A 25015-nucleotide genomic window follows, 5' to 3' on the forward strand; every position below is an offset into this window, starting at 1 on the left:
TTTAGACTCGACGTCATTATCCCCGATCCCAAGCTAGGCTGATTTCCAGTAGATATATAAACCCCTTCGAATTTCTGAAATTCCATAACAAATTCTTCTACTCTTACTCCCATCTACTTGACTTGCATAAATCTTTTAACGATGTCTGGCAACGACTCTCAGAAGAACCCCGAGCGCGTCGCCGCTGGTCTTCGAGGAACTCTTCACAACGACAATGCCTCCGATGAAGCCAAGGACCGCGCCACCGAACGTCTCCGCGAAATGGGTGACGACTTCGAGAACAAAACCAGCCGTGGTAGTGCCGGAACTGGTGACGCTCATCAAAACCAAGTCCTCGGTGAGTTCAGCTCGACGGCCTTCGTTGATGATGTTGCTGATAACCTGATGTAGGAGGATACAAGGCCACTCTTCACAGTAATAGGTCTTAATCTTTCATCTATTGCTCGAGCTTAACCGCCTTAGATGACAATGTCGGCGAAGCGGCCAAAGCCCACGCCCGCGAAGTTCTCGACAATGCCAACGCCAGCGAGGAGCCTTTGCCTCAGTCCAAGAATTAAACGGGTAACATTAATATCCTTCATTGTCGCACTTAATCTGACGTCCGTTTTCATTGGTGATTGTAGTCTAAATACGTATGTAGTCTACAATTGCATGTAACTGAAATAAATTTGATTCACGAGAGAAGAAATTGCGATTTCCTTGACCACGTCGATGTAATTATAGAGGGTGTTTAAAGTACACTGTCGATGACAAATTTGCAGACGTTGGGTGTATGCATGTATGCAAAAAGCGAAATTTGAAAGATATAGTATAGCAGATAAATGACAACCGAGTAAATAACCCATGTTATCGTGAATCGTGATAGAGAGAATCAGGCGTTGAACGTTATAGGCTTGATATTGTATAACGAAAAATAAGAGTCCTGCTCCTGTTCAGTTTCAGAATCAGTGATTATTGGATCTGCCGTATCTTCTTGCTCTTCCTCAATAGTATCGGCATATACCGTATCCAGCATACTGGTAAATCCGATCTCCACTACAGACAGGCACTTTGACAAATCGTCGATTGTCCTCGCCAGTTCAGTCTGAGTGCTCTCGATTGATACAAGTGAGGAGTAGTCCAACGGTCTGAGCACCGGCATAACATTGGATCCGGGCAGAGAGGATATAGATGCCAATGATGACGATGGATTATGACCATAGACACGACTCGAAGGGTACATGGACGATGTCATGTCGACTGGAGCAGAGCGGAGGTCAAATGAAGGAGGAGAGCTTGTCCTTGGTAGACCTAAAGAAAACGGGGAACCGGTATCTTTGAAGTTTGGGTGGTTCAACGGTGCAGTAAAGGGATTGATTGTAGTGGATGAATTCAGATGACTTGATGAGGGGGTGTATATTCGATTGTTCACGACGGCCGAAGGCGATGGTGGTAAGAGGTCACTGAGACCTAGTTGGTGTTCTGAAGATAACGAGGGAATCTAAATCACGGGTAGCAATAAACAACCAAGTGTTTAGGGAAAACGGATAACGAACCTTCAAAACATCTTTGAGACCGGGTGTGCCCAAATTTACTGTACGACTAGTCGAGCTAGAATCACTCCCGCTCCGATTTCTTCGCATTGGTTCAGCGAATGGTCGTACAGGGGGTAAAAGGGGTAAGCCATCTGTAAATACCTCTGGGTGGTGCAGTGATGATGATGGTATAGCAGCGAAAGAAGTACTAGGAGGACTTTGCACCTCTGGCAAAGCAGTCGCTGATCGAGTGCGCATCATCGATGGCGACGAACGCGTGGTAGCAGAAGCGGACGCGTTCCGTCTAGTAGACGAGCTCGTATCCAACGAATACGTCGTCTGATGTGATCCCGGCGAAGTCATAGCTGGCGGTGCTGGCTGTGGTTTCGCGGAGGTGGACGACGCAAGCCCGTCCCGAGCATGCGCGCTGCCGAAAGTTGCTGCAGGTTTTGTTGGATTGGCAGGAAATTGGAACGCAGTCGAGGACGCGAGGTTCGGGTTTGGTGATGGGTTCGGCGAGGGATTGGGATGATGATGGTTAGAATCTAAATGAGGGGTGAGACTTTCCTTACGACCTGCCAGTCCTTCTGCTGTACTTTGTGAACGCTTTCGTGGAATGAGAGGTCGGGTTGTCGACGCTGTCGATATGTCGGGGGAGGAGGAGGATAGGCCCGAAGGTGATGCGGAGTTCACTGGGATAGTGTGGGTCGGGAGGTCGGGCATTTTATCAAACGTTGACGGTATGGAAATATCTGGTGGTCCTCTGGTAGAACGAATATCTCGATAAGTAGCAGTAGATCGTACTGCTCCTACCACGGTTGATGAAGAGCTCTCGCTCTTCTCTGTCTCTGGTGATATATCATCCAGATTCCCGTTGTTGTATGATTCCGTACTAGATGGAGACGGAGGAGGTATCAAATCTTCCTCTGAGTTGGCGACGCGGCTCAAATTCAATTTGGACCTCGTTGGTCGAGGAAACACGAATTCGCGAGTTTTCGCGAGGTCGTCTTCGTGCATATCGAGCGGTAAAGGGCGCTTTGTTTGTGCGGAAGCAAAGGGAGGCGTTGATAACGGTGGTTGTGGTTGTGGCGGCGGCGGTGGAGACGGTTCGACAGGTAGACTACGGGTGAGCGGTTGTTGGAAGGTCGAAGCACGGAAAGTATTTTGTTGAGTTGATTCGTCTTGAAACAATAGACGTAAAGATGATGGAAGAGGTGCGGAGGGACCTGGACGAATGGTTGCTTGAGCGTTGACTGGCTCAGTATCGAGTCCATCGTAGTAAGAATTAGTGTCGTCTTGGAAAGGAGCCTGAGGTCGACCTCGAACGGTCTCAAATTCCCAGATACTTTCGTTGTCTGTGCCCAATCTGCAACCGAGATCAATACGACATAGCAAGAGCTACGGTAAAAACAAAACACACTCTTCCACTTCCCAATCCAAAGGGCCTGCCAGACTGTCTCGAGGTCCAGCTTGTTGTAACCGTCGGACCAACTCCTGCAAAATCGATACTGGAACTTTGGCGATTGATTTGACCCATTTCGTCTTCAGTAGCTCGTCTGCAGGAAGACGCTGAGAGAGATGAGCACATGCTCGTCACAGAAAGAGGACGCTTACTTCAATTGGCGCTTCTTTCAAACAAAACGACATGAAGTCGCGCATATCCTTCCCGGCCTCGGCGTCAGTGAGACGTGGTGGTTTTGCCCTTGGGATCAGGTCCATGACTTTGAACTTGTCAAGATTAGAATGCGGCGGAGTTCCTTTGGCCATCTCATATATCATGATGCCCAAGCTCCAAATATCAGCTTTGGTGTCGTATGCTGGTACAGCCTGGACGACCTCCGGCGCCATCCAATAGGGAGTCCCGGTCAGAGTATTTCGCTTACTCGACGCAGTAGCAAGCAATGCAGAAACACCAAAGTCACAAATCATCACTTTCCCTACAGCGGTGACGAGTATGTTGGCAGCTTTCATGTCTCTGTGGATGACGGGAACCTTGTGTAGGTAGCTGAGGCCAACCAAAACTTCTCGAATGATTACGGATATAAACTTTTCTTCCAAACAGCCGTCCCTCGAAGCCTTCATTAACGACAACACGCTTCCTCCTTGCGCAAGTTCCATTACAATCCAAACCCTAGGACCGTCCATGTAGCAGCCATAGTATTTAGTGATATTTGGAGCATCTCTGAGCTGAGTGAGTAAAGCGACTTCGCGTTGTATATCGTCGACATCATCGTCCGCGGTGTCGAGATTTATGATCTTAAGAGCGACAAAGTTTCCGCTAGGTATATGGACTCCTTTGGAAACAGATCCATAAGCGCCTTTTCCGATAGTCTCTAAGCGCTTGTAGAGTTGGTGAACAGAGGGCTGAGCCATGCGACGGAGAGAAAGAACTGAAGAGTCAGGAACATGAAGTTTAGAGCATTCGAAATGATGGAGAAGCCAGAACGCGAAATTGTTGCTTACGCGATCGAGATTTCCTAAACAAGCTGATCAAAAATTTCAGTTCCCTTCTTCCAGTTCTTGCCAATGGCTCGTCGCAGAAAAACTCGGACACACTTGAAAGGAGAGGCTGCTAAGGATGCCTCTGATAGCTCTGCGCCAAAATCCTTCATCATCAAGCATGGTCAGGTTGGATCTTCAGTTTCTCAGCTTGTGAGGGACATGCGGAAAGTAATGGAGCCCAACACCGCGAGTCGGCTTAAGGTATGTCTTTTTTTGAATCTCCCGTCTTCACAGTCTCTGAGTTTGATCAGGAAAGGAATAGGAATAAATTAAAAGACTACTTGACGCTAGCTCCTGCATTGCATGTAACACATCTTCTGGCGTTCACACTAACCGACATTGCGCCCTCATTTCGGATCGTCCGTTTGTCCAATGGCCCGACTTTGAGTTTCCGGGTTGAAAGATATAGTCTTATGAAAGATATTCTGAACACTTCTAGAAGAGCACGGAGTATTGGCATGGAATATCTCACTCCTCCACTCGTATGTTGTTGGCTTCTCTTTATGAAACTCAAATAACAATTTGGAACAGCTCGTCCTCGCTTCATTCCCTCCCCCAGGTCCTAATGCGCCTCCTCATCTTCCTCTTGTCATGAAAGCTTTTCAATCCCTCTTTCCCTCACTATCACCACAGAACTTGACTCTTTCCTCCGCTCGTCGTATCGTACTTGTCGCATACAACTCTGAGCTTGGAACCCTCGACTTCCGACATTACATTATCACCATAAAACCCTATGGGGTTTCTAAACGCGTTCGCCGCGTTTTAGAAGGCGCCACGGTTAAAAGCTCAACTGGATCTGTACTGGATCTCGGGAATGAAAAAGACGTCGCAGATTTTGTACTTCGTAAACGCGGAGAGCCAGGTCCTGATGGTGGATACGAGAGCGCCGCTTCGTCTGCCGAAAGCGTGGCTGGGGACGACGGAGATGCAGTCAATCTGGCAGACGATTATGTTGGACGAAACAACAAAAAAGGTCAACGTAGAGCAGTAAGGCTAGACGAAGTCGGACCCAGACTGGAACTCCGCCTTGTGAAGATCACAGAAGGTGTCCCTGGAAAAGAAGGCGGCGTGTTGTATCACGAATTCGGTACAATTCTCTCTTTGTTTCAGTTTTTCACAATCTTTGATCGCTTCTTCCATTCCTCAGTGAAAAAATCAAAAAAGGAGATCGCCGCACAAAATGCTGTTCATGCTGCGAAAGAGAAACTCAGAAAGGAGAGACGGGAGGAGCAAGAACGGAACGTCGCTTCCAAGAAGGCCGAGAAAACCAAAAATGGAAAAGGTGTTCATCTTGAAAGTAATGAAGACGAAGCTGGAAATGATGATGATGATGCGGATGCCGCTGTGGACGATTGGGATAATGAAGAGGAAATCACCGATGGCGAGGAAAGTCAACTAGATGAGGCAGAAGAAAGTAGTGACGATGAGGAGGTACAGAGGCCGAACAAGAAGGTCAAAGTGCGGGGGAAGGGATAACGACATAGTTTGACATTGTGTAATTTACTGCATGGGGGGTGTCGGTGAAGCTTTGAGGGGGTGAGATCATATCTTCATTTCTTTGCTTCTGTGTGATACATATCCATTCCAGTGTGATTTCGCAACAAGGTAAGGTGGCATTCCTTTTTGGTAAAAATATTTGCGATATAAAAGAGTATAAAATTGTTTGTCCTCTAACTCGAACTGTTACCCACCAACCCAGTGTAGCTTCGTCATTCAAATACATATTACGCATGAGCGGTTATCAAGGTCGAGGCGGAGCCTTCGGGCAGGACACTCGTGGTAGCTACGGAGGACGGGGTGGACGTGGTGGAGGTTTTGGACGAGGCCGTGGTGGACCCCCCTCGATTAACAGGGACCAACCGCTCAGTGTAAGCGTGCAGACAAACTGTTTTGTCATCAAAAAGTAAGTTAGCTTTGTCTTCAAAGAGCTTAATGAAGTTGAGTTCATGTTTTCGTAGATTGCCCCAAAAGGATTACTATCTTTACGACAGTAAGTACTCTTTAACTCATGGGTGACAGAACATAGAGATTGACACTGTCATTTTTTGTTTTGTAGTAAGTGAGAGCAGTGGTTTGACATGTATCATTAATTGTTTTCTTAGATACCTTTTGCACTGTGTCAGTGTTCAAACCCGATGTAGAAGTGTTTGGACGGCGCCAAGAGCTTTTTGACAAGTTGCAAAGTATTGTCGCCCCTCAGATCTTCAGTCCCCGTGCTTTGTATGATGGCAAGGCACTCGTTTATTCGTCGCATCGTCTGAAATTAGCAAGCGGAGATGGCTCTTCTGTAAGTAGTTGATAAGCCTCAAGCTGCAATACTCGCTTATATATCATTAACGCATGAATTCACAGTTTCTCGTTGGATGGTCCGATAGACCAGTGGAGGGGAATCGCGGAACCTTCAGGTTGACTCTAAAGCTCACCGCAGGAGAGATGATTCGACCAAAGTAAGTTCCTGCTGTTGTGCTATCCATCCATTGATGACCAAACACGCATATCAGAAACTTGAGCACTTTAATTCAGCAGAAAGCAGCCGTGGACAATCCTGAAGTGACCACTGCAGTGAACCTTCTCAATATTTTGATTCGCCAAGATTCCAACCAGTGGGTCTTGCAATATTTTATTTCAAACTGCGTGCTCACAATAAATGTACTCATCTAGGAAATATCCTCATAACGCGAAAGCTTTTTTCTCCAGTGTTGGGAAGATGAACTTGCCCGGGATTGAGCTTTGGAGAGGGTTTCACCAGTAAGCCTAAATCAGATATTCTGACACCACGGCGTAGAAACTGTAGGGGTGATATTTATTTAGGTCAGTTCGCCTCACCAGAGACCATGCATTACTAAATATCGACACTACAATGACAGCCATGTAGGCTCTCTCCGTGTTCATATAATACATTTTACTCATGTAAACAGTTTCAAGCCCGGACCTCTCCTTGATCTTTGCATGGACTATATGCAATTCCGAGATACCAGGGAGTTGATGTTTGATGAGCGTGGTGGTCCTCAAGTTCACAAGCTCGAAAGATTTCTCAAAAAGTTACAGGTGACGTTACAAACAACGAAAAAAAGGAGGACAATACATGGCTTGGTGCTCAATGCAGGAAAGCATGTGTTCAGTAAAGATGGAAATGATATGACAGTCGAGGTATGATATCAGGAAACAGTCTTTATTTGCGACACCTTTCAAGCTTTTGATCCCCCAGGAATATCTCAGCATTACTTATAACATACATCTCCGTTATCCCAATCTCGTTGGTGTGCGTCTGACCAAGCCGGGCGCAGAACACCAGATAATTCTCCCTTTGGAGGTCTGCAATGTGATATCAGGGCAATTTTACAAGCAGCGACTTCCAGACAACTTGACTCCAGAAGTAGTCCGATTTGCAACTCTCAATCCTGCAGCACGTCTCAGTGCAATAACTGGCAGTTCGAGTACCCAGATAATTGCAGACTCACCGGTATGTACGATCCCGTTTTCCTTGGCTATAGTCTGAAGAAAGTGCAGATCCTGAACTACAAAAACTCTGAATTCATTGTGGAGTCTGGGATGGAGATTGACACCAATCCAATTACCATTCATGGTCAGCTGTTAGCTTTACCAAAAGTCAAATTTAGAACAGACGAGCTTGTGGGCTTTCCTTGAGGAAATCAAATATAGTAAGCTCATAAATGACCTTACCAGATTCCTGTGAATGGCGGTTGGAATGTCCTGAATCGCATGCTATATAAAGCTGCACCTTTGAATTGCTGGGCTGTTGTTAATTTTATTGAGAGAGGTGGTAACCAGTTGGTTGAAACAGTTATGCGAGGAACCATGCAATGTGCCAAGAGCCTTGGTGAGCCACAATTCTATATAGTATATTCATAATGCAGACCTATTGCAGGTATTGGTATGTATATTTGAGGGTTCAAAAGATACGATACTGAACAACAGATAATATGCAGATATCTCTAACCCTTGCACAGTACAGTCTGGTTCTGGACAAGCAGTTGAGCATGTATATGTCACCACCAACTTGCGTTGATATCATTCTGACTGCAATCATAAGGTTTTGAATCGTACCGTGGTGGAGATGAAGGCAAAATTCCCTGATCTCGAGAATATGAGACCACGTCCATTACTACTTATTCTTCTGCCACAGAATGCAGCTGAAGTACGACAGAGAGTCAAACATTGGGGTGATTTTACAGCTGGTAGGTGTATGCTCGCTTTAGAAACTCCTGATTTCCTGACTTATATCAACAGGTGTGATCACCCAATGTGTCCGCGAAGGCAAATTGAAACGGGCAAATGATCAATACTTCAACAACATAGCCCTCAAGTGCGGATTCATCAACTTTCAATGTTATTTTTCTGACTAGTTTTCAGATTGAATGCACGGCTGAAAGGGTCAAATTTCATAGTCAGTTCTCCCGCAATGAACGCCTTATCAAATAAGGGCCGTTTCATCATCATGGGTATACACTATTCCACAGTCGCATCGACTACCACTGACAGTTTAGACTTCTAGGAGCAGACGTCGCTCATCCTGGTCCAGGGGTTCGTAGACCGTCGACTACCAGTCTCGTATGGTCTATGGATCCTCATGCTGCACAATACCATGCTCTCACGGAGATTCAGAATCCTCGCCTGGAAATTATACAGAGCCTGCAACAAATGGTTTATGAGGCTGTGCTTGGTTTTGGCAAGCAAAATGGGACACCTTCTCAGCTCATTTTTTTCAGGGATGGAGTAAGCGAGGGTGAGTTTGCGAAGGTGGCCGAACAAGAGATCATGGACATTCGCGCTGCAATTGATAAGTTGTGGAAAATCATGAATATACAAGATCCAAAGCCCAAGTTTACCTTCATTGTTGTGGGAAAAAGGTATGTGATAATTGAAGTATCATGACAAGTCTAACTCGCTTTGTTGTTTTGTACATAGGCACCACATTGTTTTCTTTCCTACTCAAAATTCGTAAGTTATCTGCCGGCTCCTTGAAGGAACGGAAATCTTATGACTGTTCGACTACAGTCCTGCCAACGATGGTAAAGGCAACTGTGTTGCAGGTTTCGCTAGTGACCAGAGATACCTCTCGCATCCTTCAACAACGGACTTCTATCTCCAATCTCACGCAGCCATACAAGGAAGTAAGCCTTAGAACCACGTATGTATAACACCAGGTCATTCACTGAAGAATATTTTCTTCCACAGCTTCTCGTTCTGGCCATTACACTGTCATTCATGATGAGATTTTTGACTACAATGCTGAAAGGTGCAGATTCAATCCTGAGAGATATGTCTATGTTAACTTTGATATTTATGACTCTCAGAATTCAAGAGCTTGCATTTTCGTTGTGCCATGTGTATGCCAAAGCAACGAGGAGTGTGTCAATTCCAGCTCCCATTTATTGTACGTTTTCCGACTCAGTTTTGACTTCGCTGATAATTTCCTCTCTTTTAAGATGCGGATGTGAGTGCCTTTATCTTTCCATTCCTTAGGTCATGTCAAGAATAACGGAAACTGCAATAGCTTGCTTGCAGCCGTGGTTCATTTCATTATGCTCCCAATTCAGCTTTCAGCTTAGCTTCTGAGGCAGCCAGCACTATCTCTGATAGTCAGGACTTCAATCTCGATGATTGGAAGGCAAACTTCAGGAGAGTGAACAAATATATGGCTTCAAGTATGTACTTCCTATGATTGCTCGAAATGTTTTGGATTGCAATATATATGTGATGGATGAGTTTGATTACATTTTGCCATGCTAAGTACAGCTTTGACCGCACATAGTATTTCTTGTATTGAGCCAGGACGCCGGAATGTGGATACAAGAAAACGACGAATATAGCTGTACACGAAATGTTTGATGCAGGCAAAACATGGTAAAAGTACGGTGGTACAGTTGTGAAAGAGTGTATATGTTCGTTTCGAACAGAAGAAATTAAAAAATACAATGGAATGGACTGCACCATACGAAGGCTCAAAGAGGAGTACGATTGGTTAGGCAGAGAAGTGAAGTAGTGCAAGAACAAAATACAGCAGTGGGTGGAGATCAGTGCAAGAAAGTGTGTAAGGGAGTGGGTAACAAAGTATCGACACATATACGATGGAAATGATAGAATAAATACCAGTATATAGATGATCAAAGGATACAACGACAGTGATGGTAGGTGATAGTCTGATTGTAATGTGGTGAAAACACGACAAACAAATAACACCGCATGGGTATCAAAACTCGAGGAACTGATATGCGATTGGGTCAAACCTTTGGATGGCAGATGTTGTCTCCTCTTGGATGAGACCTGGTATTTCCGCAGCGGGAGGAAAGGGAAGATGAAGGAAATGTCTAGTATCATCACTAGACGAGGTGTGAGGTATAATAGGTGCCTAAAAGCAATAATCAGTTGGAACGAGACGAAAAATTGGAGAGGTCTTACATTTATTTCCCTTCTCTCTAACGCATCCCAATCAACTCCTCGGAACCATGGATGATCTAAGATGTCCTGTGGCCCTCCAATCATATTCCCCAGCCTCTGCGTCCGGTCGGGATTGAGAAATGCTCGGACCAAGCTCCTTGACAAGGGGTCCATGCCCCGAGGCCAATGTATGTGCCCATTGAGAATTTTCTCGTAGATCCCATATGGAGACTCATCATAAAATGGTGGATACCCAACAAGCATCTCATAGCACAATACTCCGCAGGCCCACCAATCAGCAGCTTTACCGTGCCCATCAGACTGGATGATTTCTGGCGCAAGATACTCTGGTGTTCCACAAAGGGTCCAAGTACGATCATCCACGATCTTTGCAAATCCAAAATCCGTAAGACGGAGGTAACCCCGAGAGTCAAGAAGCAAGTTTTCTGGTTTGAGATCACGATATATGATGTTATATGAATGGAGATACTTGAGGGCAAGAATGATTGTCGCCAGATAAAAACGAGTCACATCGGGAGTAAATCGTTGAGCTCGTCGCAGGTGTGTGAATAACTCTCCACCAGGAATGTACGACATGAGCATATACACGTTCAAGCTATCTTGGAACGTCGCAAAAAGGTCGACGATGAAGGGATGGTGAACCCGGGAAAGGATATAACGTTCGGCATTGACATGCTCAACCTGGCGAAGGCGAACAATCTCGGTTTTGCGAAGCACTTTCAGGGCAAAATGGCTCTGTGAACTGGGATCATTTGAGGAACTTCGATGACGAACTAGAAGAACGCGGCCAAAGGTTCCGGTACCTAGTCGAACAAAATGAGTGGGAAATGTGACCTGCTTTTCTAGGCCGAACCCACCTAAAGTTCCCCTGACCTCGAAATCAGTCAGCTTCACGCCGCCTTTCTGCAGATGTACCTCCTCATCTTCCAGCAGTTTCAGCGGTCGATGTCCTTCAGGGCCTCCCATCGGGTGGGACAAGGCTTGGTTTTCCCTGACCCTACTTATATCAATTGCCTCCCTGGATTTTCTAGGTGCCATTGCAGAGGTAGGCACTGGCGAAAGTGCGGAGTTATCCCCCACAGCAATCTCAGTCGTATTACTGCTTGCTCGGCCCTCATCTGCATTCATGTCGAGGACTTCAATATCGGCATCGTCTTCCATGTCAATATCGACAGGTTCAGTTTGTCCTGGCGACAACGGCGGTGTTATGGGCACGTCCTGCACGGCTACGGAATATGATTCCCGACGTGATAGGCTAGGTGCATTTGCGGAGTCAAAACTGGGATTCCTGCTGGTTGGAAGAGACCGGGGAAGTTGAATGTGTTCTGCGATGGAACCGGAGCGAGGGATCAAATACGGATAGGGCATCATGGGTCCTTCGTCAATCTAGAGCCTACTGTAGAGGGGGACTGGTGGAGGTTTATGAGTGAACAAAAATATAGCGGCGAAATCAAATGCTTCTCCGATCGTTCAGAGCTTTGTAAAGGAGGTAGATCACAGTACCGGACTGATAGCAGCATAAATTTCAGCGATGTCAATTTTTAGTGGTATGGGGAGTCATACCGGATGCAGAAAACAGCACTTTGAAATATCAAGAGCCAGCCAAAGCGCGCTGCGCTGAAGGTAGCAATGGCACCAGTAGTTGGCTGTTGCAGGACTATGGACAGATGGTAATGGAAGAGAAAATAGAATTTGTGAGTCCGACATCAAAATTTCGAAGGACGCATGATTCAATCAGGTGACCGGCTGCCCTGAGCGTTTATCGTGGTGCGCGCTAATTTACAAAAAGTTGAAAAACTCAAGTTTTTCTCGTCTGAACTTCAGTTCATGTTGCACCTGCTACATCTTGGCTTCGAATACGCTATGATTTTGGCCTTTTCGGACAAGGAAATTTTACCAAAAATTCTGGTCCACTCAAAAAATTGTTTAGCTTTCGTCGCTCGAGTAAGGATGACTGTAGAAAAAGATTCGTGCCCACTCGGTTTTACCATGGCGAATGGATGCCTTTGTCTATGTAATCGCTGGGTTGACAATTTCGTACGTTCAGGGTAGGAAATCTCCTCAAGCTGACTCGACGCTTTCTGATAAAGTATTTTCACTGCGGCCCCACCAAGTTTTTATCTACCATACGTATGGCATATCTTGTATCTCAATCTCGTATTGAAGAGCTTGTTGGCTTTCAACCGTCTACAAAGCCATCCTCCAGAATCGCTGCGCGTAAAGAGAAGTCAAAAACCTGCTTTTCTTTTTCATTGGAGAGTTTTGAACGAATATAGATAAATCATAAGAATGAAGAAGGGAGGTGACGGGAGTGAATAAATCACGGTATCGTTAAAATGTCTCATGAGTTACTCACCATTGCTAAAGCCTCTTGCATTTATTGTAACGATATATGCCCAAGATGAGATATAAAGCGTGCCGGTGAAATCCTGGAGGGATGAAGCCTGAGATATAGCAATATTCCTACAAGCCTTATCCTATGAAAACCAACATACAAATATCAATCCGCTCGAATTCAGACTGAATCCATCACCACGTCTGCATCTCCCAACGATTTCGGCTCATCCGACCCAGATAACGGAACAATATTTAATCCTGCTACAGCAGTTAACAAAGCCCGATTCCAGGCCTCCTCTACTTTGTAACCTCCAGCCCTCATGATACCTTCTCGATCCTTTCTGACGGCTTCACTAATTATATCATCATACCCATCTACTCTGACCGTGTAAAGGTCATCATAAGCATACCAATCGTCTTGAAATGGTACATGAGGCTCATCCGGGACGTTGTTGGTGACTTTGTTTGTCCTAGTTTTCAGCAATTTAGCATAATCAGCACCAAACGACATTCCAAGCAATCCAGAGTTAGCACTTGATGACGCCGCCCGAGCCGAGGAACGTTTTGCTGCAGCGATACGAGATTTTGCAACGATTTTATGTGCGTCTTTCTGTGACGTCTCGAGTTTGTCGATTAGTTCCCGTTCCTCACGTTGACGCTCATCACGTTCTTGCTGTTCCTGTTGAGCTAGCTGAGCAGCGCGCGCTTCGCGCTCCCGCCGTTCCAAATCCTCTTGTTCCTTCAGCGCGAGCGCTTCCGCTTCCTCCCGTTGTAGGTTGAGAGATGTGAGGGCGGCGTTTGCAGCTTTGTAAGCTGCGATTCGAGCTTCGGTAGCAAGGATATCGATGTTGTTGATGAGATTGAAGGCAATGTCTTCCACTTCTTCTAGGTAGTCGTTGTACGAACGAAGGTCATCGAAGTCTTCCAAACGCTTGTTAAACCTATACTTTGTATATTAGTAAGAGCAGTCGAAACACAGTAAGGTTGGAAAGGCACTCTTTGGCTATCCTCCTCCTCACTGCTACCTCTTTCTCTACTCCGAGATCCTCGAACGTTTGCGGAGAGAAAGCTAGCTTTCTCAGGACTTTGTTACAAATTGGACATGGCGCGGGACCGAGAGTAAATAAACGGTCTATACATGATTCACACCTATTGCACTGTTAAAAGACAGATAACAGTGACAAAGAGAAGTGAACATACATCTTGTGGTAACATGAACTGACAAGCAATCGTAGCTTGGGATTCAGATAACGGTCACTTTTGCAAACCGGACATTGGTCGTCCATTGACTAATTCTGTTAATCAGGACAAGTTCCATAGAAGATCTAAAAAACGACGCACAAAATACTCTGAAGTTCTCCCTGAAGGATCCTTAATTCCTCCTCCAAATATTGTTGTTGACGTGCTCTGGACCTGTGGCGTACTGGATCGCGTATGGGAGTTCGACGAAGAGTGACCGCCTTTCCTCACTGTCCTTCCTTGCAGCCAGCCATAGTTTGATTTTGTCGCCATTGTTGTCGAAGTCAAAGTGAGAAACTGGAGCTCAGGTTTCTGCCGTAAGCATGATTAGTACTGTGACACTCTGATTACGTTTTTTGATTATTGTGCTTACAAGATGATATTCATTTTGATTGTAAGCAGGCTTACTTCTGCTTAGTGTTTCTCTCGTCTTTAAAGTGCTCCAACTCAAAAATGTTTAAATCTGGACACGGTTATCAGCGGTGAATCGTGGTGAATGGTCTTGTCCTACAAAATCGTATCACTTTCACTCTTGGCAGTCGCTCTATCCACCCTGCTCCCAAAATCATTCGCCTTTCTGTCCAATATCCTTTTTCGCAATACAAGCATGACTTCCGTAGCCGTACCCTCGAATCAGGACGAATGGCGTGCAGCGCTTGAATCACTTCCTTCTACCCCGCAAAAAATACCAGCCTTTTTCTTCGCTCACGGCAGCCCAGCTCTTGTCTACGCGCGGGGGTTCAGTGGCCGCAGCGACTTTGAACAGTACCAGGGTCCGAATGGACCCCTGGCAAACTTTCTCAAGGACTTCGGTCCCACATTGCTGCAAAAGTACAACCCCAAGGCTGTCGTTGTGTTCAGTGCACACTGGGAGACACTAGGAGAACGATTAGGTATCGATCTTTCACAGTTAATCTACCTGCATATATCAATCATGGACTCAATAGTGACTGACTATGGGGACGAAAATCCTCTTTTGATGGATTACTATGGCTTTCCACAGGAGTTCTATCAGCTCAAGTTCAAATCTCGAGGCGATAAACAACTTGCCGAACAAATAGTCGGACTGTATAAGGAGGTCCGTCGTTCTTCTATGTCTTCAGGATCATCTCAACGTTTCTACTCCACACAGGCAGGTCAGCTAGCCCGTATCACCTCTAAACTTGAACCTCGCGGTTCAGATGGACGTGGGTTCGAAGGACCCGGTCTTGATCATGGGGTTTTCGTTCCTTTTCGTCTTATGTTTGGGGAGGAGTTCGGGATTCCCATAGTGGAAGTGTCCATTGACTCAAGCATGACACCAGAAGCGAATTGGAAACTCGGTCAAGTTGTCAAGAGTTTGCGGGAAGAGAATGTGCTCGTCCTAGCCGGAGGTTTACCGATTCATAACCTAAGGGATTTTAGTTCCTTCGCACCGGACACTGCTCAGCCTATTCACCATTCTTTTCACAAGGCCATCCTGGATGCATTGCAGGTCAATAACGTGAGCCAACAGTCGTATGTTTCATTCGTCCTGTCCCAAGGACTTACATACCCGTGATTTGCATAGACACAAGAAAGGAAAAAGGCACTGCAAGATCTACCTAAACATTCAGGTTTCCGAGCATGCAATCCAAGGGAAGAGCATTTCGTACCGCTGTACGTTGCAGCTGGAGCAGCCGAGGACGAGGATCTGAAGATTTTGAATGGACTGTACGGTATCCCGACTGTCGCTTTCGGGGTGTAGGACAGGAAATCATATACTAATAGTTTGAACATTGTATACTCAACCTCGTCACCAGTTCCTGCACATGTATCATACGCCTTCAAACGAATATCATTACATTCATTGCAAATTACTACCCAGACGTGCCTTCTGTAGCACGAGATGTCATGGATGCTTGTCCGGCAGCAGTTGCAGCTAATCTAGAGCGCTTTCTTTCTGCCTCGACCTCCTTTTCTTTCTCTATTTCAGAGACAATGGCTTCAATCTGTGCAAGATCAAGATTCTGATAGGGTATCATATATCAGGGAGCAACGTATATAACAAATGGCAAACTCACCGTGATCTTTCCGTAACTCTCCATCACACTGATCTCGATGTTTTTTGCACCCGTTTGTACAACCTCGAGCAGACTCTTCACGGCAAGCTTGATGCTTTCTTCTCGTGAAAGATCGTCCTTGTGGTTCTTCTCCAGGAATTCCCGTACTGTTTTCGACGATCGTCCAATTGCATTAGCCTATATATGTAAGAGTCGGGATGCAAGTTTGAAATAAAGCAGAAGGGAGTTTTACCTTCCACGCACTGTAAATACCACTTGGTTCGGTCATGTATAGATGAGGCTTGGTGTCATGTGGATCGAAGCCAACGATGAGAGTGGAGATACCAAATGGTCGGACACCTCCGGATTGCGTATAGCGCTAGCAAAGCATAAGTGATTAATATCCAGCGATACAGTTTCGAAGCACACCTGCTGAATGCCTGCAATATGTCTCGTTATGTATTCCACAGTAACGGGGTCTTCAACGGTCAAACGGTGGCTTTGACATTCTATCCGCGCCTTGTCAATCAATACTCGTCCGTCCGCTGTGAGACCTGTTATCCGGAGAGTGAGTGAGCTCGTCTGTTTGTGCAAGAGGAAGCAGATGGCGCACCTGCAAAAGCCAGACACACATGATCATCCAGCATGGCCACCTTTCTGACGGTTCGAGGATCTTGTAGTTGTAAAACCGACTTCTTCTCCACACCAAGAACTACGACATCCTTGCCACGCACACCAACCTTTTTCCAGTTGATCGTTCATGAGATCCTTCCGAGTTTCTGCATGAGCAAAGCAGCTTACAGCACATGTACCCTTCCTCACGGCTTCCAAAGCATATTCGACCTAGGATTATTCGATTGATTATTTGCTATGAGATATGACATCGACGCGGTCCACAAACTTGGAATAGATGACCATCAGGGGAGAAGACAGTAAGAGCTGGGAAAGATATATGAGGAGCAAGTAAGTATTTGCTGTAGAAAGACTGCACATACCTCGATCGTAGGACCTGGACATTGCACGAAGAAGGAGAAGTTCAAGTTACAATGGCGTACGCGCGTCCGTCGAAGTTGGGTCGATTATGTCAGCTGACGCGTCGAAAGTGCAATCAATGCTCAAGCGCTCATCGGCAGAATGTGAGCGCCTTGTGCTGCCTTGACCATCGCACACCCGAAAATATGAGCTTACAGTGTCAGCTTTGCTGGGCGAACATTGATGATTTGTCTGTCCCCGAACGACAACGACACTATGACGCTCACTTGGAAGAGTCTGAAAGAAATCCTTATCCTCAAGCCAATTCTTCGAGCTCGACCACTTCCAAGAATCTCAGGTCGTGGCTCAGTAAAGGCAAATTGAGGAATCCGATGACCGCAAACGTGGAGAAATCTCAAGATGTTTTCTGGTATCCTGCGATGCATACGCCACCACCAAAGAACTTCATTCCGGGTGAGCCCGCATGTTTGTGTCGCGGTGACTTTCATTGAGTCACGCATATTCTCAGGATTGATACCGGTTTTGAAGAAAGCTCTCCTTCAATCCCATGCGAAGGGGACGACGATACGCGCAGTATTATGCTATGAAGGAGCCGTATATATTTCAAGGCAGATGTGGGATGCAAGTTGGGGTTGCGGGTTAGTGAGAGCCGTTTCATGTATGATACTTGCCAGCTTTGATGCTGGAAACAGATATCGCAACTTTCTCATGTCCTGTGCTGCCCTGATGGATCAACCTTATCAGCCTATGTACTTTCCTCTCCTAGATCAACCGATATCTCCTGGAGTACGAAACCTCCAAGCATGGATTGAGGAAGCCTGGAACAGTGGTATGTTATCTGTACTCGTATTCTCCCAATTATTGATCATACAACCCTTGCTAGGTTTTGACATTGAAGGTCGTGTACAGCTCAAAAGGCTCGTTGACACGAATAAGTGGATTGGCACTTCAGGTTTTGCTAGTTTTCTGTCATTCGAGTTTGAGGAATCATCATTCATCCTTCTGACCTGCAATTTGTCTGATTTAGATATTTGCGCTGCTTTTTTGTCAAGAGGCATACCGTCAGTTCCTGTTTTCATATGCTTATCCTTTTGTATATACCCACTCCTTATGTTAGAGCTGAACTCGTTGACTTCGAAGTCAAAGATCCAAAAAAAGGTTGGTCTAAGGAATTATTTACCCAGGCCAGTAGCTCACAGTTCTGCCTCAGGTCTTACGCCGTTGACAAACTGGATAGTTCAGTACTTTAACAAATACAACAAACACAATTCCGGTTCTACAATCAATACTGCATTACTTGGAGCATCCCCTGTTCAGGGTACACCCTGCATGCCGTTGATCGTGCAGGACAATAAGCACTCACGTCTGGTGAGCTCTGATGAAGACCATCGGAAGCTGGATAGAGTGACACAGAACCTTCTAGGTGATAGGCTATGAGATGACTAAAATAGGGGCAGTATCCCTTCTAGTTTTTGATCCTTCGAAGTAAGATTTTCTATATCTCTGCGTTCATGTTGTTGATTGACAACCCTACAGGCTACCTTCAAAACATCTACGGTCCGTGGCACTGAACACTTCAACCAACTCGTTCTCCGTTCGTTCTCAGGGAAGTGACAACAAACGTCGTGAAAGCATATCACAAACCGATGACATGAATAAGCCGATAAAAGTGAATCATGCAAATAGCGAAGATAATGGTAGTGATGCTGCATGGACTGACGGAGACGACAACGAGATCGAATTTGTCGAGGAGCGCATGCAGAATAGATCGGGCGACATTGAAATGAAAAGCGAGGTGCAAAAGGTGACTGAAAAGGGAACGAAGAACACGAACAAAATAGATAAGGATATATCGGTTAATGAACCGTCATATAGAGACGTGTTGAAGCATTTTCGTTGGGATACCCGCTTATTGCAGTAAGTAGCGACATTTCCATTGTCTCCCTATCGCTGACTAGATCAATGGCAGGAGAACTCACAAATATCAGATCCTTTACTTTCCGTTGGACGAACCTTTGTCAAAAAGTGAGATGAAACGGAGAAAGATATTGACGAGTGAACAAATTACCTGAAGGACGATACTCCAGTGAGATTTCTTTCCACCAAGTAGTAATTATATGTATCAAGCCATTTTATGGATTTTAACCCGGCCGTGATAGATACATAGTGGGACATCTTCTGAACCCCTCTGTTTGGAGTTTGGAGTTGGATAATTTCAAGTTGGCAGTATCAGTCAACAACGACAATTTTATGAGTTCCAGTCATGCCACTATCGGCGTTCAACTATTTACTTTCCTGACCCCGTAAATCCTTACATACCACCTAGCAAATAAGGTGTTTATTCTCAATTCTCAAAGCGTAGTTTTCGCAAGATTAAGAAATCTGGCCACGGAATACGGCCCGCATCCACTATAGCTTCTTTTCCAAAACCTTCTGACTTGTTGAGCATGCGCGTCGCAACCATGTTGAACATTTTTTCCGATTACCTTTACAATGAACTTGTTTCGCCCAGTCTTCCTGGTCTTTATTCTGTTTATCCACCAGTGTATCATCGCGTTTGGACCTCGGCACTATAGCTTCGAAACTCAGGAGCGATTTGGAAACATTCGTGCTCGGGTTGTAGATGAGGAAAGAGACACATATATCAAGACAATAGTGGAGGAAATGACTCCCGAAGAACTGAGTATGTTTTCAAACGATTTCATTGGAATGAATGAAACTTATCCTTCATCTCCTAGTTATGCAAGTCCACTTGATGTTCGCTGACAATATTATCGGGCCCAACTCTGACAATGGTCTCTATGGCAAGCTTTCTGTGCTTTCCTTTCTTGCAAAACAAAACATTCCTCCTTAGATTTTGCTACCCGATTTGCACCTACGGCTGGGGTAGGCGTCATGCACGATTGGTACCCGACAAATGCATCGTATTACAACTCTGTCCAGAAACTCAATCTCGAGAAATCGCGTCTCCCCGTCCCATTCATGCAGCTCGGAGAATGTCTTCATGGCGTGGGTTCATTCAAGCAGAGTATGTTCCCTCAATCCATCGGGATGGCAGCTTCCTGGGACACATCGCTCGTTCATCGGGTAGGAAGGGCCATCGGAACAGAGGCTCGTGCCCTTGGAATACATGCGTGTTTAGCACCAGTGCTTGATTTAGGGAAAGATGTCAGATGGGGTCGTGTACAAGGTACGAATGTTCTGTCCTTGTCGCGTGTTGTACTTATTGGATTGCACCTCAGAGGCTTGGGGTGAAGACTTTTTGCTTACTTCACACATGGGTGTGGCGTACGCTTCTGGTCTCTCCAAGAATGGGTCTTGGTCAGACGCAGACGCGGTCATTCCTGTCATGAAAGTGAGCATTCAGAGGATCTCTTTTTTTCAACAACTGCTGAAGATTTCATGTAGCATTTTGCAGGCCATGGAAGCCCTAGCGGAGGACACAATGCTGCTCCGTATAATGGCGCTGGACTTCGCCAGTATCTCATGGAGTTCTTTCGGCCATTCAAAGCTGTGATAGACTTGGGAGGTGCGAGAGGCGTTCTGATGTGAGTGAGCCATGTTGGGTTAGATGATTGCAAATGCATTTCACAGGGCATACCATGAATTCGACGGTGTTCCTTCTGTGGTCAATACAATGTTTTACGATGCGCTGCAGGATTGGGGCTTCGATGGATTCATTATTGCAGACGATGCGGCTTTGATCATGCTACAACAGGGACATATGGTATCAGATTCACCTGCGGATACGCTTTCGCAATGGTTCAATGCCGGTGGGATGATTCAATACTATGATTTTGATATCGAGACTTTCTTGAACGTGAGCTCAAATATCTTCTTTCTTGTGGTAACTGCAAATTGTTGATATCTAATCAGGTCACGAGTGACCTGTTGGCAAACGACTCAGTGCCTTTGTCCACTTTACAATCTCATGTCACTCAAATTCTAAAGGTCAAATATGACATGGGTTTGTTTGCGAACGCTACAAGTAAAACTTCCTCAGAACCAAACTCGACCTCTCTCTATGTTCCGTCGGATATAGTATATCAGGATTTAACAGCCCACCATGCGCCGCTCACTCTAGAAGCGGCGCGTGCCTCCATTGTTTTGCTCGAGAATAGAAACTCTACCTTGCCTATAAAACCAAATACACAAAACATTTCACGCATTGCTTTGATTGGGCCTTTTGGAGATATCTTGAATTACGGAGATTACTCAGGTCCTTGGGGTGCTAGTCCAGCTCAAAATGGTACGACCATTCGGCAGTCAACACTCGAACACATCAAGAATTCGAGTCTTGATGTCGAACTCGTTACAAGCATAGGTTCTAACACGTGGTATTACAATGCTCAATATGGCATTCCTGCATATCTGCTTTCCCCAATCGTTGACCAAACCAATACATCATCAGAAGAGCATGGGCTATTAGGCACTTATTTTGCAGACCCAAATTTCACTGACGCCTGTTTCTCCCAAGTTGACGTTCCTAATAAGGACTGGGGCCTATACCCACCTCTTGGTCTTCCCTCAAACAACTTTAGTGTAATATGGGAAGGAAGATTGACTGTGCCAGTTGAAGGCGAGGTAAAGGGCTCCATTGGTGTTGCCGTGTCTCCCAACACAACAGCACGGCTGTTTATTGATGGTGCGCTGGTTGCAGAATCACCATTGACCACCGCAGGCAATATCCTAGGGAACATTGAACCGTTGTCATACGATACAATGAACGGGACTATGATGCCTCCTGGAGGAGCTCAGTGGACTTTCCAACAGGGCGCAACGCACCATATAAGGATCGAGTATCAGACTTGGAATCTGTATCAAAAACTAGCAAACGTGAATTCGGTGAATGCGCAAGTCGCATTTTGGTGGAATTTGGTGGATCCTGACGCTATTGCGAAGGTACAAGGGGCGCTTTTCGATGCTGCCGACTTTTGATCCATTATCACTTTTCAGGCTATTGACGTTGCAAAAACGTCGGATCTGATCATTCTCGCAGTGGGTGCAAACTGGAACAGCGATGGGGAAAACGGTGATAGGGCGACACTTGGCCTGTCGGAAAACCAAAGTATGTTCTTATGGTGTGAATCATCGGTCACTGGTGATTATCATGTTTTCAGCTGCCCTGGCTGACGCGTTGTTCGATCTCGAGATACCAATTGTACTGGTGTTAGAAGGTGGTAGACCTTTTGCTATCCCGGATTACTATGATCGATGTGCAGCCGCCCTAGAAACGGTGTGTACTGGCACCCACTCGCGCTGATGGGTTTTGATTCAAATGCCCACTGGCAGTTCTTTGCAGGTCAATCAGGCGGTCAGGCTATTGCTGATGTCTTGTTCGGAGAATTTAATCCGGGAGGAAGAATGCCACTGAGTATCCCGTATGACGCTTCGTCTCTGCCGGCTTTTTACAAGTGTGTGGCCCTGGGGTGTGAACTCACCCATACTGACGAAAATGACTAGCTATCACGCTACTGCTCACGCAGTTGACTATACTGATATTTACTCATACCCTTCTGTATGTCCTACTGACGTCCTAATCTGTTGAACGTTGCTCAAAAGTTTCCAGCACTGGTTCGGTTATGGATTGTCCTACACAAACTTTTCCATCTCCGGATTCAACGCAACTTCTTCAGGTGGCGTCAAGACCTTCACAAACGGGGAAACGATCACTTTCCGTGTAACTGTGACCAATGAAGGTAGCCTATCTGGAAGTTATGTCGCTCAGGTCCTTAGAATCCCTATAGCAGTGATACAGTGATTCTAACTCTTCTCAAAGATCTATCTTCTTGCTCGGGTTTCAAACATCGTCCGTGCAGAAAGGCAGCTCGTCGCTTTCACCCGGGTGTACCTCAATGCTGGTGAAAGTAAACATATAACAATGGATCTGGAGGTCGACCGCTATCTTCCAATTGTTAATCGTCAATACAACTGGGAGCTCGAGGCAGGGTGAGATATTCATCAGATTCAACAAGACTATATTCAAGTATGGGTTTAAAGCGATTATACATTTGCTATTATGGATTCTGGAGCCCCTACGGCAAGCACTGCGATGAACGTGACGATGTCTTGCTTGTTCAGATGAAGGCGGAAGTGCTGCGAAAGTAGAACAATTTCTATGACATTGCCAGACTGTGAATTTTGAATAGCTGAATTTACACATGCTCAGTTCAACATACCTGCGTTGTGCAGCTAAACCTCAAGAGACGAAATGATTTTATTCAGAACATAGTAGTTGAGTATGCGCACAACCGCAGAAACAACTAGAAACTAGGAGAGATTTAGATTGATGGTTCAGAAACATATTGAAGACATACCATAATGAGAGCCTGATCCAGAGGGCGGTCAATTTTTTCTTCGTTGTGGCCGCGACCGACCTCCGTATTTTGAGGGGGCTGATTGTGGCTATTAGCGTGCATTCTCGAGGGACAAGTTATACGTTGCACATACAGGGAGCGTATTTGCAAGGGCTACTTCATTAATATGTTCTTTGTGTCTACGAAGCGCGTGTGCGTAAGGATGCATACGGTTATTTCTTGATGAAGATTGAGTGTAAATTTACAAGTATGGTGTAAATGAAAGCCGACGCACTTGGCGAGTTTATTGGTGAACATTGAGGAGGATGTAGAGGGAACACGAGTGATTCGAGTTGAGGGTGAATCCAAGGCAACCCTCGTCCTTTTAACGATTTTGAATCAAACTCCGCGCTGAAAATCCAGTTTCCAAATGTAATTCGTGCGAGTCCCCAGAAAAGGCTTTCAAGAAATCGTGACCCAGGGGAACGGTGCCGCGACTTCCATTCTCCTCCTGATCTTTCACTTTACGAGAGCCTGAATGCCTATTAGCTCTTCATTAACTTTATAGGGCACGACACGCACTCTCAAGCTTCCATCTTAGCTTCCGGTTGGCCAACGATAGATTCTCAAATCTATCCGTATATCGACCAGCTCTCTAACTTTCCCAAAATTTGCTGAATAGCATGGTTTTCTTTCCGGGACGATGCGATCATGCCTATTCAGGTAGGTCCAGCTCGGTCGAAATGCTACGTATCAAGCTTCCATTCTTCATCCTTTCAGAAGGTCCGGGTGGCTGGAAGGTAATATCATTGTGGTGACGAGAAATTGGCATCTTCGCGGCATATTGGGGGTTGAAATTGAACGAAAAAAGATAGCGCGCCGCGTAGATCAATTGTCAAGGGATTGAGCTCCTCATCGAACCCTTATAGTTATTGTCGTCCCTCGAGTTTTCGATAACTTCGGCAGAGGAAGTCCAATATCGAGTCCGTATGACTCATATGCACGTGACGTGTATTGCGCAATTGACACAACTAGCGGAGGCTACAGGTTCTTCCACCTTTCCACCACCCTCTGGGGAACAGAAATATAGTGCTTTAATATATGAGCACAATGCTTTGAAGTATGAAAGCGACCGAGTGACTCAAGGCCAACAGAAGCATCAAAGCAGCAACATCAAGAATCAAGGTCCTGACTAGTTGTGCGCCTCGGAAACGCGACCCAGTGAAACTCCAGACATTACGCAGAGCCAAATTCCAGCGAACCGATAGTCCGTGGAAAGGATCCAAGGTAGGGAGGTCGACGATTCGTCTGAAAACTGCGGCAGCCCTGAGGTCATCTCAACACACGCAATTTCGCAATTTCGTCTATGGAAATGCATGAATATCCGGTTGGTTTACAAACCGAAAAAAATTGATCGCTGTAATCATTCTTGAAGCCATCTCGGAACCCTCTTAAAATCAGTGTCGGTGCGGGGAGGCAGACGACGGCCGGACAGTAGAGTTGAAGCCAAAAGAAAATAATGGAGATTCGAAGCTCCACGGGTATATCTGGCAAGGTAGGAAGTGGAAAGCTCCTGCGGAAGAAGCATTGTGATCGCAGCGGTGGCAAGGTAGTCGAAGCAACCAGGATAGTCGTAGCGGTGGCTGCCTAGTTAAAGGCTGACTCGTTCGATAAAATGATGGAAGCGATA

The 25015-nt window shown here is 45.8% G+C and overlaps 11 protein-coding genes across 11 annotated transcripts; 6 read left to right on the plus strand and 5 right to left on the minus strand.

Annotated features, from left to right (window-relative positions):
- Positions 1–141: 141 nt before the first annotated feature.
- Positions 142–557, plus strand: C8R40DRAFT_1167964 (uncharacterized protein; the record flags this gene model as incomplete). The annotated part of the gene is made up of 3 exons (XM_046231110.1): positions 142–337; positions 391–414; positions 463–557. The coding sequence occupies 3 exons, from the start codon at positions 142–144 to the stop codon at positions 555–557; spliced, it is 315 nt and encodes a 104-aa protein (XP_046089002.1).
- Positions 558–2912: 2355 nt separating this feature from the next.
- Positions 2913–3887, minus strand: C8R40DRAFT_1159371 (Pkinase-domain-containing protein; the record flags this gene model as incomplete). The annotated part of the gene is made up of 2 exons (XM_046229872.1): positions 2913–3083; positions 3129–3887. The coding sequence occupies 2 exons, from the start codon at positions 3885–3887 to the stop codon at positions 2913–2915; spliced, it is 930 nt and encodes a 309-aa protein (XP_046089003.1).
- A 120-nt stretch (positions 3888–4007) lies between these two features.
- Positions 4008–5582, plus strand: C8R40DRAFT_1092986 (Brix domain-containing protein). The gene is made up of 4 exons (XM_046227574.1): positions 4008–4217; positions 4268–4498; positions 4548–5103; positions 5164–5582. Exons 1-4 carry the CDS (start codon positions 4041–4043, stop codon positions 5490–5492), a joined length of 1293 nt encoding a protein of 430 aa, XP_046089004.1. The 5' UTR covers positions 4008–4040; the 3' UTR covers positions 5493–5582.
- Positions 5583–5746: 164 nt separating this feature from the next.
- On the plus strand, positions 5747–9702 carry C8R40DRAFT_1167967 (Piwi domain-containing protein; the record flags this gene model as incomplete). The annotated part of the gene is made up of 23 exons (XM_046231111.1): positions 5747–5919; positions 5975–6006; positions 6119–6303; positions 6369–6463; positions 6518–6619; positions 6678–6764; positions 6828–6887; positions 6935–7166; positions 7225–7479; positions 7527–7649; positions 7704–7857; positions 7906–7911; positions 7967–8019; positions 8071–8215; positions 8268–8343; positions 8391–8479; positions 8533–8887; positions 8946–8978; positions 9036–9151; positions 9216–9276; positions 9335–9414; positions 9467–9474; positions 9535–9702. 23 exons carry the CDS (start codon positions 5747–5749, stop codon positions 9700–9702), a joined length of 2688 nt encoding a protein of 895 aa, XP_046089005.1.
- Positions 9703–10230: 528 nt separating this feature from the next.
- On the minus strand, positions 10231–11405 carry C8R40DRAFT_1039442 (kinase-like domain-containing protein; the record flags this gene model as incomplete). Its single annotated transcript, XM_046223837.1, has 3 exons — positions 10231–10389; positions 10440–11242; positions 11297–11405. 3 exons carry the CDS (start codon positions 11403–11405, stop codon positions 10231–10233), a joined length of 1071 nt encoding a protein of 356 aa, XP_046089006.1.
- A 1549-nt stretch (positions 11406–12954) lies between these two features.
- Positions 12955–14288, minus strand: C8R40DRAFT_1167969 (CDK-activating kinase assembly factor MAT1-domain-containing protein; the record flags this gene model as incomplete). The annotated part of the gene is made up of 4 exons (XM_046231112.1): positions 12955–13717; positions 13773–13933; positions 14000–14065; positions 14118–14288. The coding sequence occupies 4 exons, from the start codon at positions 14286–14288 to the stop codon at positions 12955–12957; spliced, it is 1161 nt and encodes a 386-aa protein (XP_046089007.1).
- Positions 14289–14425: 137 nt separating this feature from the next.
- On the plus strand, positions 14426–15851 carry C8R40DRAFT_1092993 (Extradiol ring-cleavage dioxygenase, class III enzyme, subunit B). Its single transcript, XM_046227575.1, has 4 exons — positions 14426–14908; positions 14963–15093; positions 15148–15498; positions 15565–15851. Exons 1-4 carry the CDS (start codon positions 14512–14514, stop codon positions 15739–15741), a joined length of 1056 nt encoding a protein of 351 aa, XP_046089008.1. The 5' UTR covers positions 14426–14511; the 3' UTR covers positions 15742–15851.
- On the minus strand, positions 15852–17158 carry C8R40DRAFT_1092994 (20S proteasome subunit; the record flags this gene model as incomplete). The annotated part of the gene is made up of 8 exons (XM_046227576.1): positions 17032–17158; positions 16938–16975; positions 16838–16879; positions 16650–16776; positions 16466–16590; positions 16290–16415; positions 16058–16234; positions 15852–16003 (listed from the first exon to the last, which is right to left on the minus strand). The coding sequence occupies exons 1-8, from the start codon at positions 17051–17053 to the stop codon at positions 15854–15856; spliced, it is 807 nt and encodes a 268-aa protein (XP_046089009.1). The 5' UTR covers positions 17054–17158.
- A 10-nt stretch (positions 17159–17168) lies between these two features.
- C8R40DRAFT_1092995 (peptidase family C78-domain-containing protein) lies at positions 17169–19297 on the plus strand. Its single transcript, XM_046227577.1, has 10 exons — positions 17169–17482; positions 17538–17667; positions 17722–17858; positions 17913–17981; positions 18057–18090; positions 18147–18187; positions 18240–18397; positions 18453–18514; positions 18566–18946; positions 18999–19297. Exons 1-10 carry the CDS (start codon positions 17215–17217, stop codon positions 19099–19101), a joined length of 1383 nt encoding a protein of 460 aa, XP_046089010.1. The 5' UTR covers positions 17169–17214; the 3' UTR covers positions 19102–19297.
- Positions 19298–19331: 34 nt separating this feature from the next.
- Positions 19332–23274, plus strand: C8R40DRAFT_875192 (glycoside hydrolase family 3 protein). The gene is made up of 14 exons (XM_046236514.1): positions 19332–19712; positions 19768–19833; positions 19884–20219; positions 20272–20384; positions 20438–20577; positions 20624–20849; positions 20906–21931; positions 21986–22097; positions 22150–22265; positions 22322–22443; positions 22493–22547; positions 22599–22757; positions 22809–22978; positions 23030–23274. Exons 1-14 carry the CDS (start codon positions 19523–19525, stop codon positions 23112–23114), a joined length of 2916 nt encoding a protein of 971 aa, XP_046089011.1. The 5' UTR covers positions 19332–19522; the 3' UTR covers positions 23115–23274.
- Positions 23222–23643, minus strand: C8R40DRAFT_1167973 (uncharacterized protein; the record flags this gene model as incomplete). The annotated part of the gene is made up of 4 exons (XM_046231113.1): positions 23222–23299; positions 23347–23424; positions 23480–23564; positions 23621–23643. The coding sequence occupies 4 exons, from the start codon at positions 23641–23643 to the stop codon at positions 23222–23224; spliced, it is 264 nt and encodes an 87-aa protein (XP_046089012.1).
- Between the last annotated feature and the right edge of the window lie 1372 nt (positions 23644–25015).

This window comes from Lentinula edodes (genome assembly GCF_021015755.1).
Source record: "Lentinula edodes strain Le(Bin) 0899 ss11 chromosome Unknown C8R40scaffold_8, whole genome shotgun sequence".
Taxonomy (NCBI): domain Eukaryota; kingdom Fungi; phylum Basidiomycota; class Agaricomycetes; order Agaricales; family Omphalotaceae; genus Lentinula; species Lentinula edodes.

Bases quoted from the DNA above. Each gene is read 5' to 3' on its own strand.
- C8R40DRAFT_1092986 (XM_046227574.1), top strand. From the start codon at position 4,041: ATGGCTCGTCGCAGAAAAACTCGGACACACTTGAAAGGAGAGGCTGCT. The intron at 4,499-4,547 runs GTATGTTGTTGG...AATTTGGAACAG, and splicing joins AATATCTCACTCCTCCACTC to CTCGTCCTCGCTTCATTCCC. The intron at 5,104-5,163 runs GTACAATTCTCT...TCCATTCCTCAG, and splicing joins CGTGTTGTATCACGAATTCG to TGAAAAAATCAAAAAAGGAG.
- C8R40DRAFT_1092993 (XM_046227575.1), top strand. From the start codon at position 14,512: ATGGTCTTGTCCTACAAAATCGTATCACTTTCACTCTTGGCAGTCGCT. The intron at 14,909-14,962 runs GTATCGATCTTT...TGGACTCAATAG, and splicing joins GACACTAGGAGAACGATTAG to TGACTGACTATGGGGACGAA. The intron at 15,094-15,147 runs GTCCGTCGTTCT...TACTCCACACAG, and splicing joins TAGTCGGACTGTATAAGGAG to GCAGGTCAGCTAGCCCGTAT.
- C8R40DRAFT_875192 (XM_046236514.1), top strand. From the start codon at position 19,523: ATGAACTTGTTTCGCCCAGTCTTCCTGGTCTTTATTCTGTTTATCCAC. The intron at 19,834-19,883 runs GCAAGCTTTCTG...ATTCCTCCTTAG, and splicing joins CTCTGACAATGGTCTCTATG to ATTTTGCTACCCGATTTGCA. The intron at 20,850-20,905 runs GTGAGCTCAAAT...ATATCTAATCAG, and splicing joins ATATCGAGACTTTCTTGAAC to GTCACGAGTGACCTGTTGGC.
- C8R40DRAFT_1092995 (XM_046227577.1), top strand. From the start codon at position 17,215: ATGAGCTTACAGTGTCAGCTTTGCTGGGCGAACATTGATGATTTGTCT. The intron at 18,091-18,146 runs GTCAGTTCCTGT...TCCTTATGTTAG, and splicing joins TTTTTGTCAAGAGGCATACC to AGCTGAACTCGTTGACTTCG. The intron at 18,188-18,239 runs GTTGGTCTAAGG...GTTCTGCCTCAG, and splicing joins AGTCAAAGATCCAAAAAAAG to GTCTTACGCCGTTGACAAAC.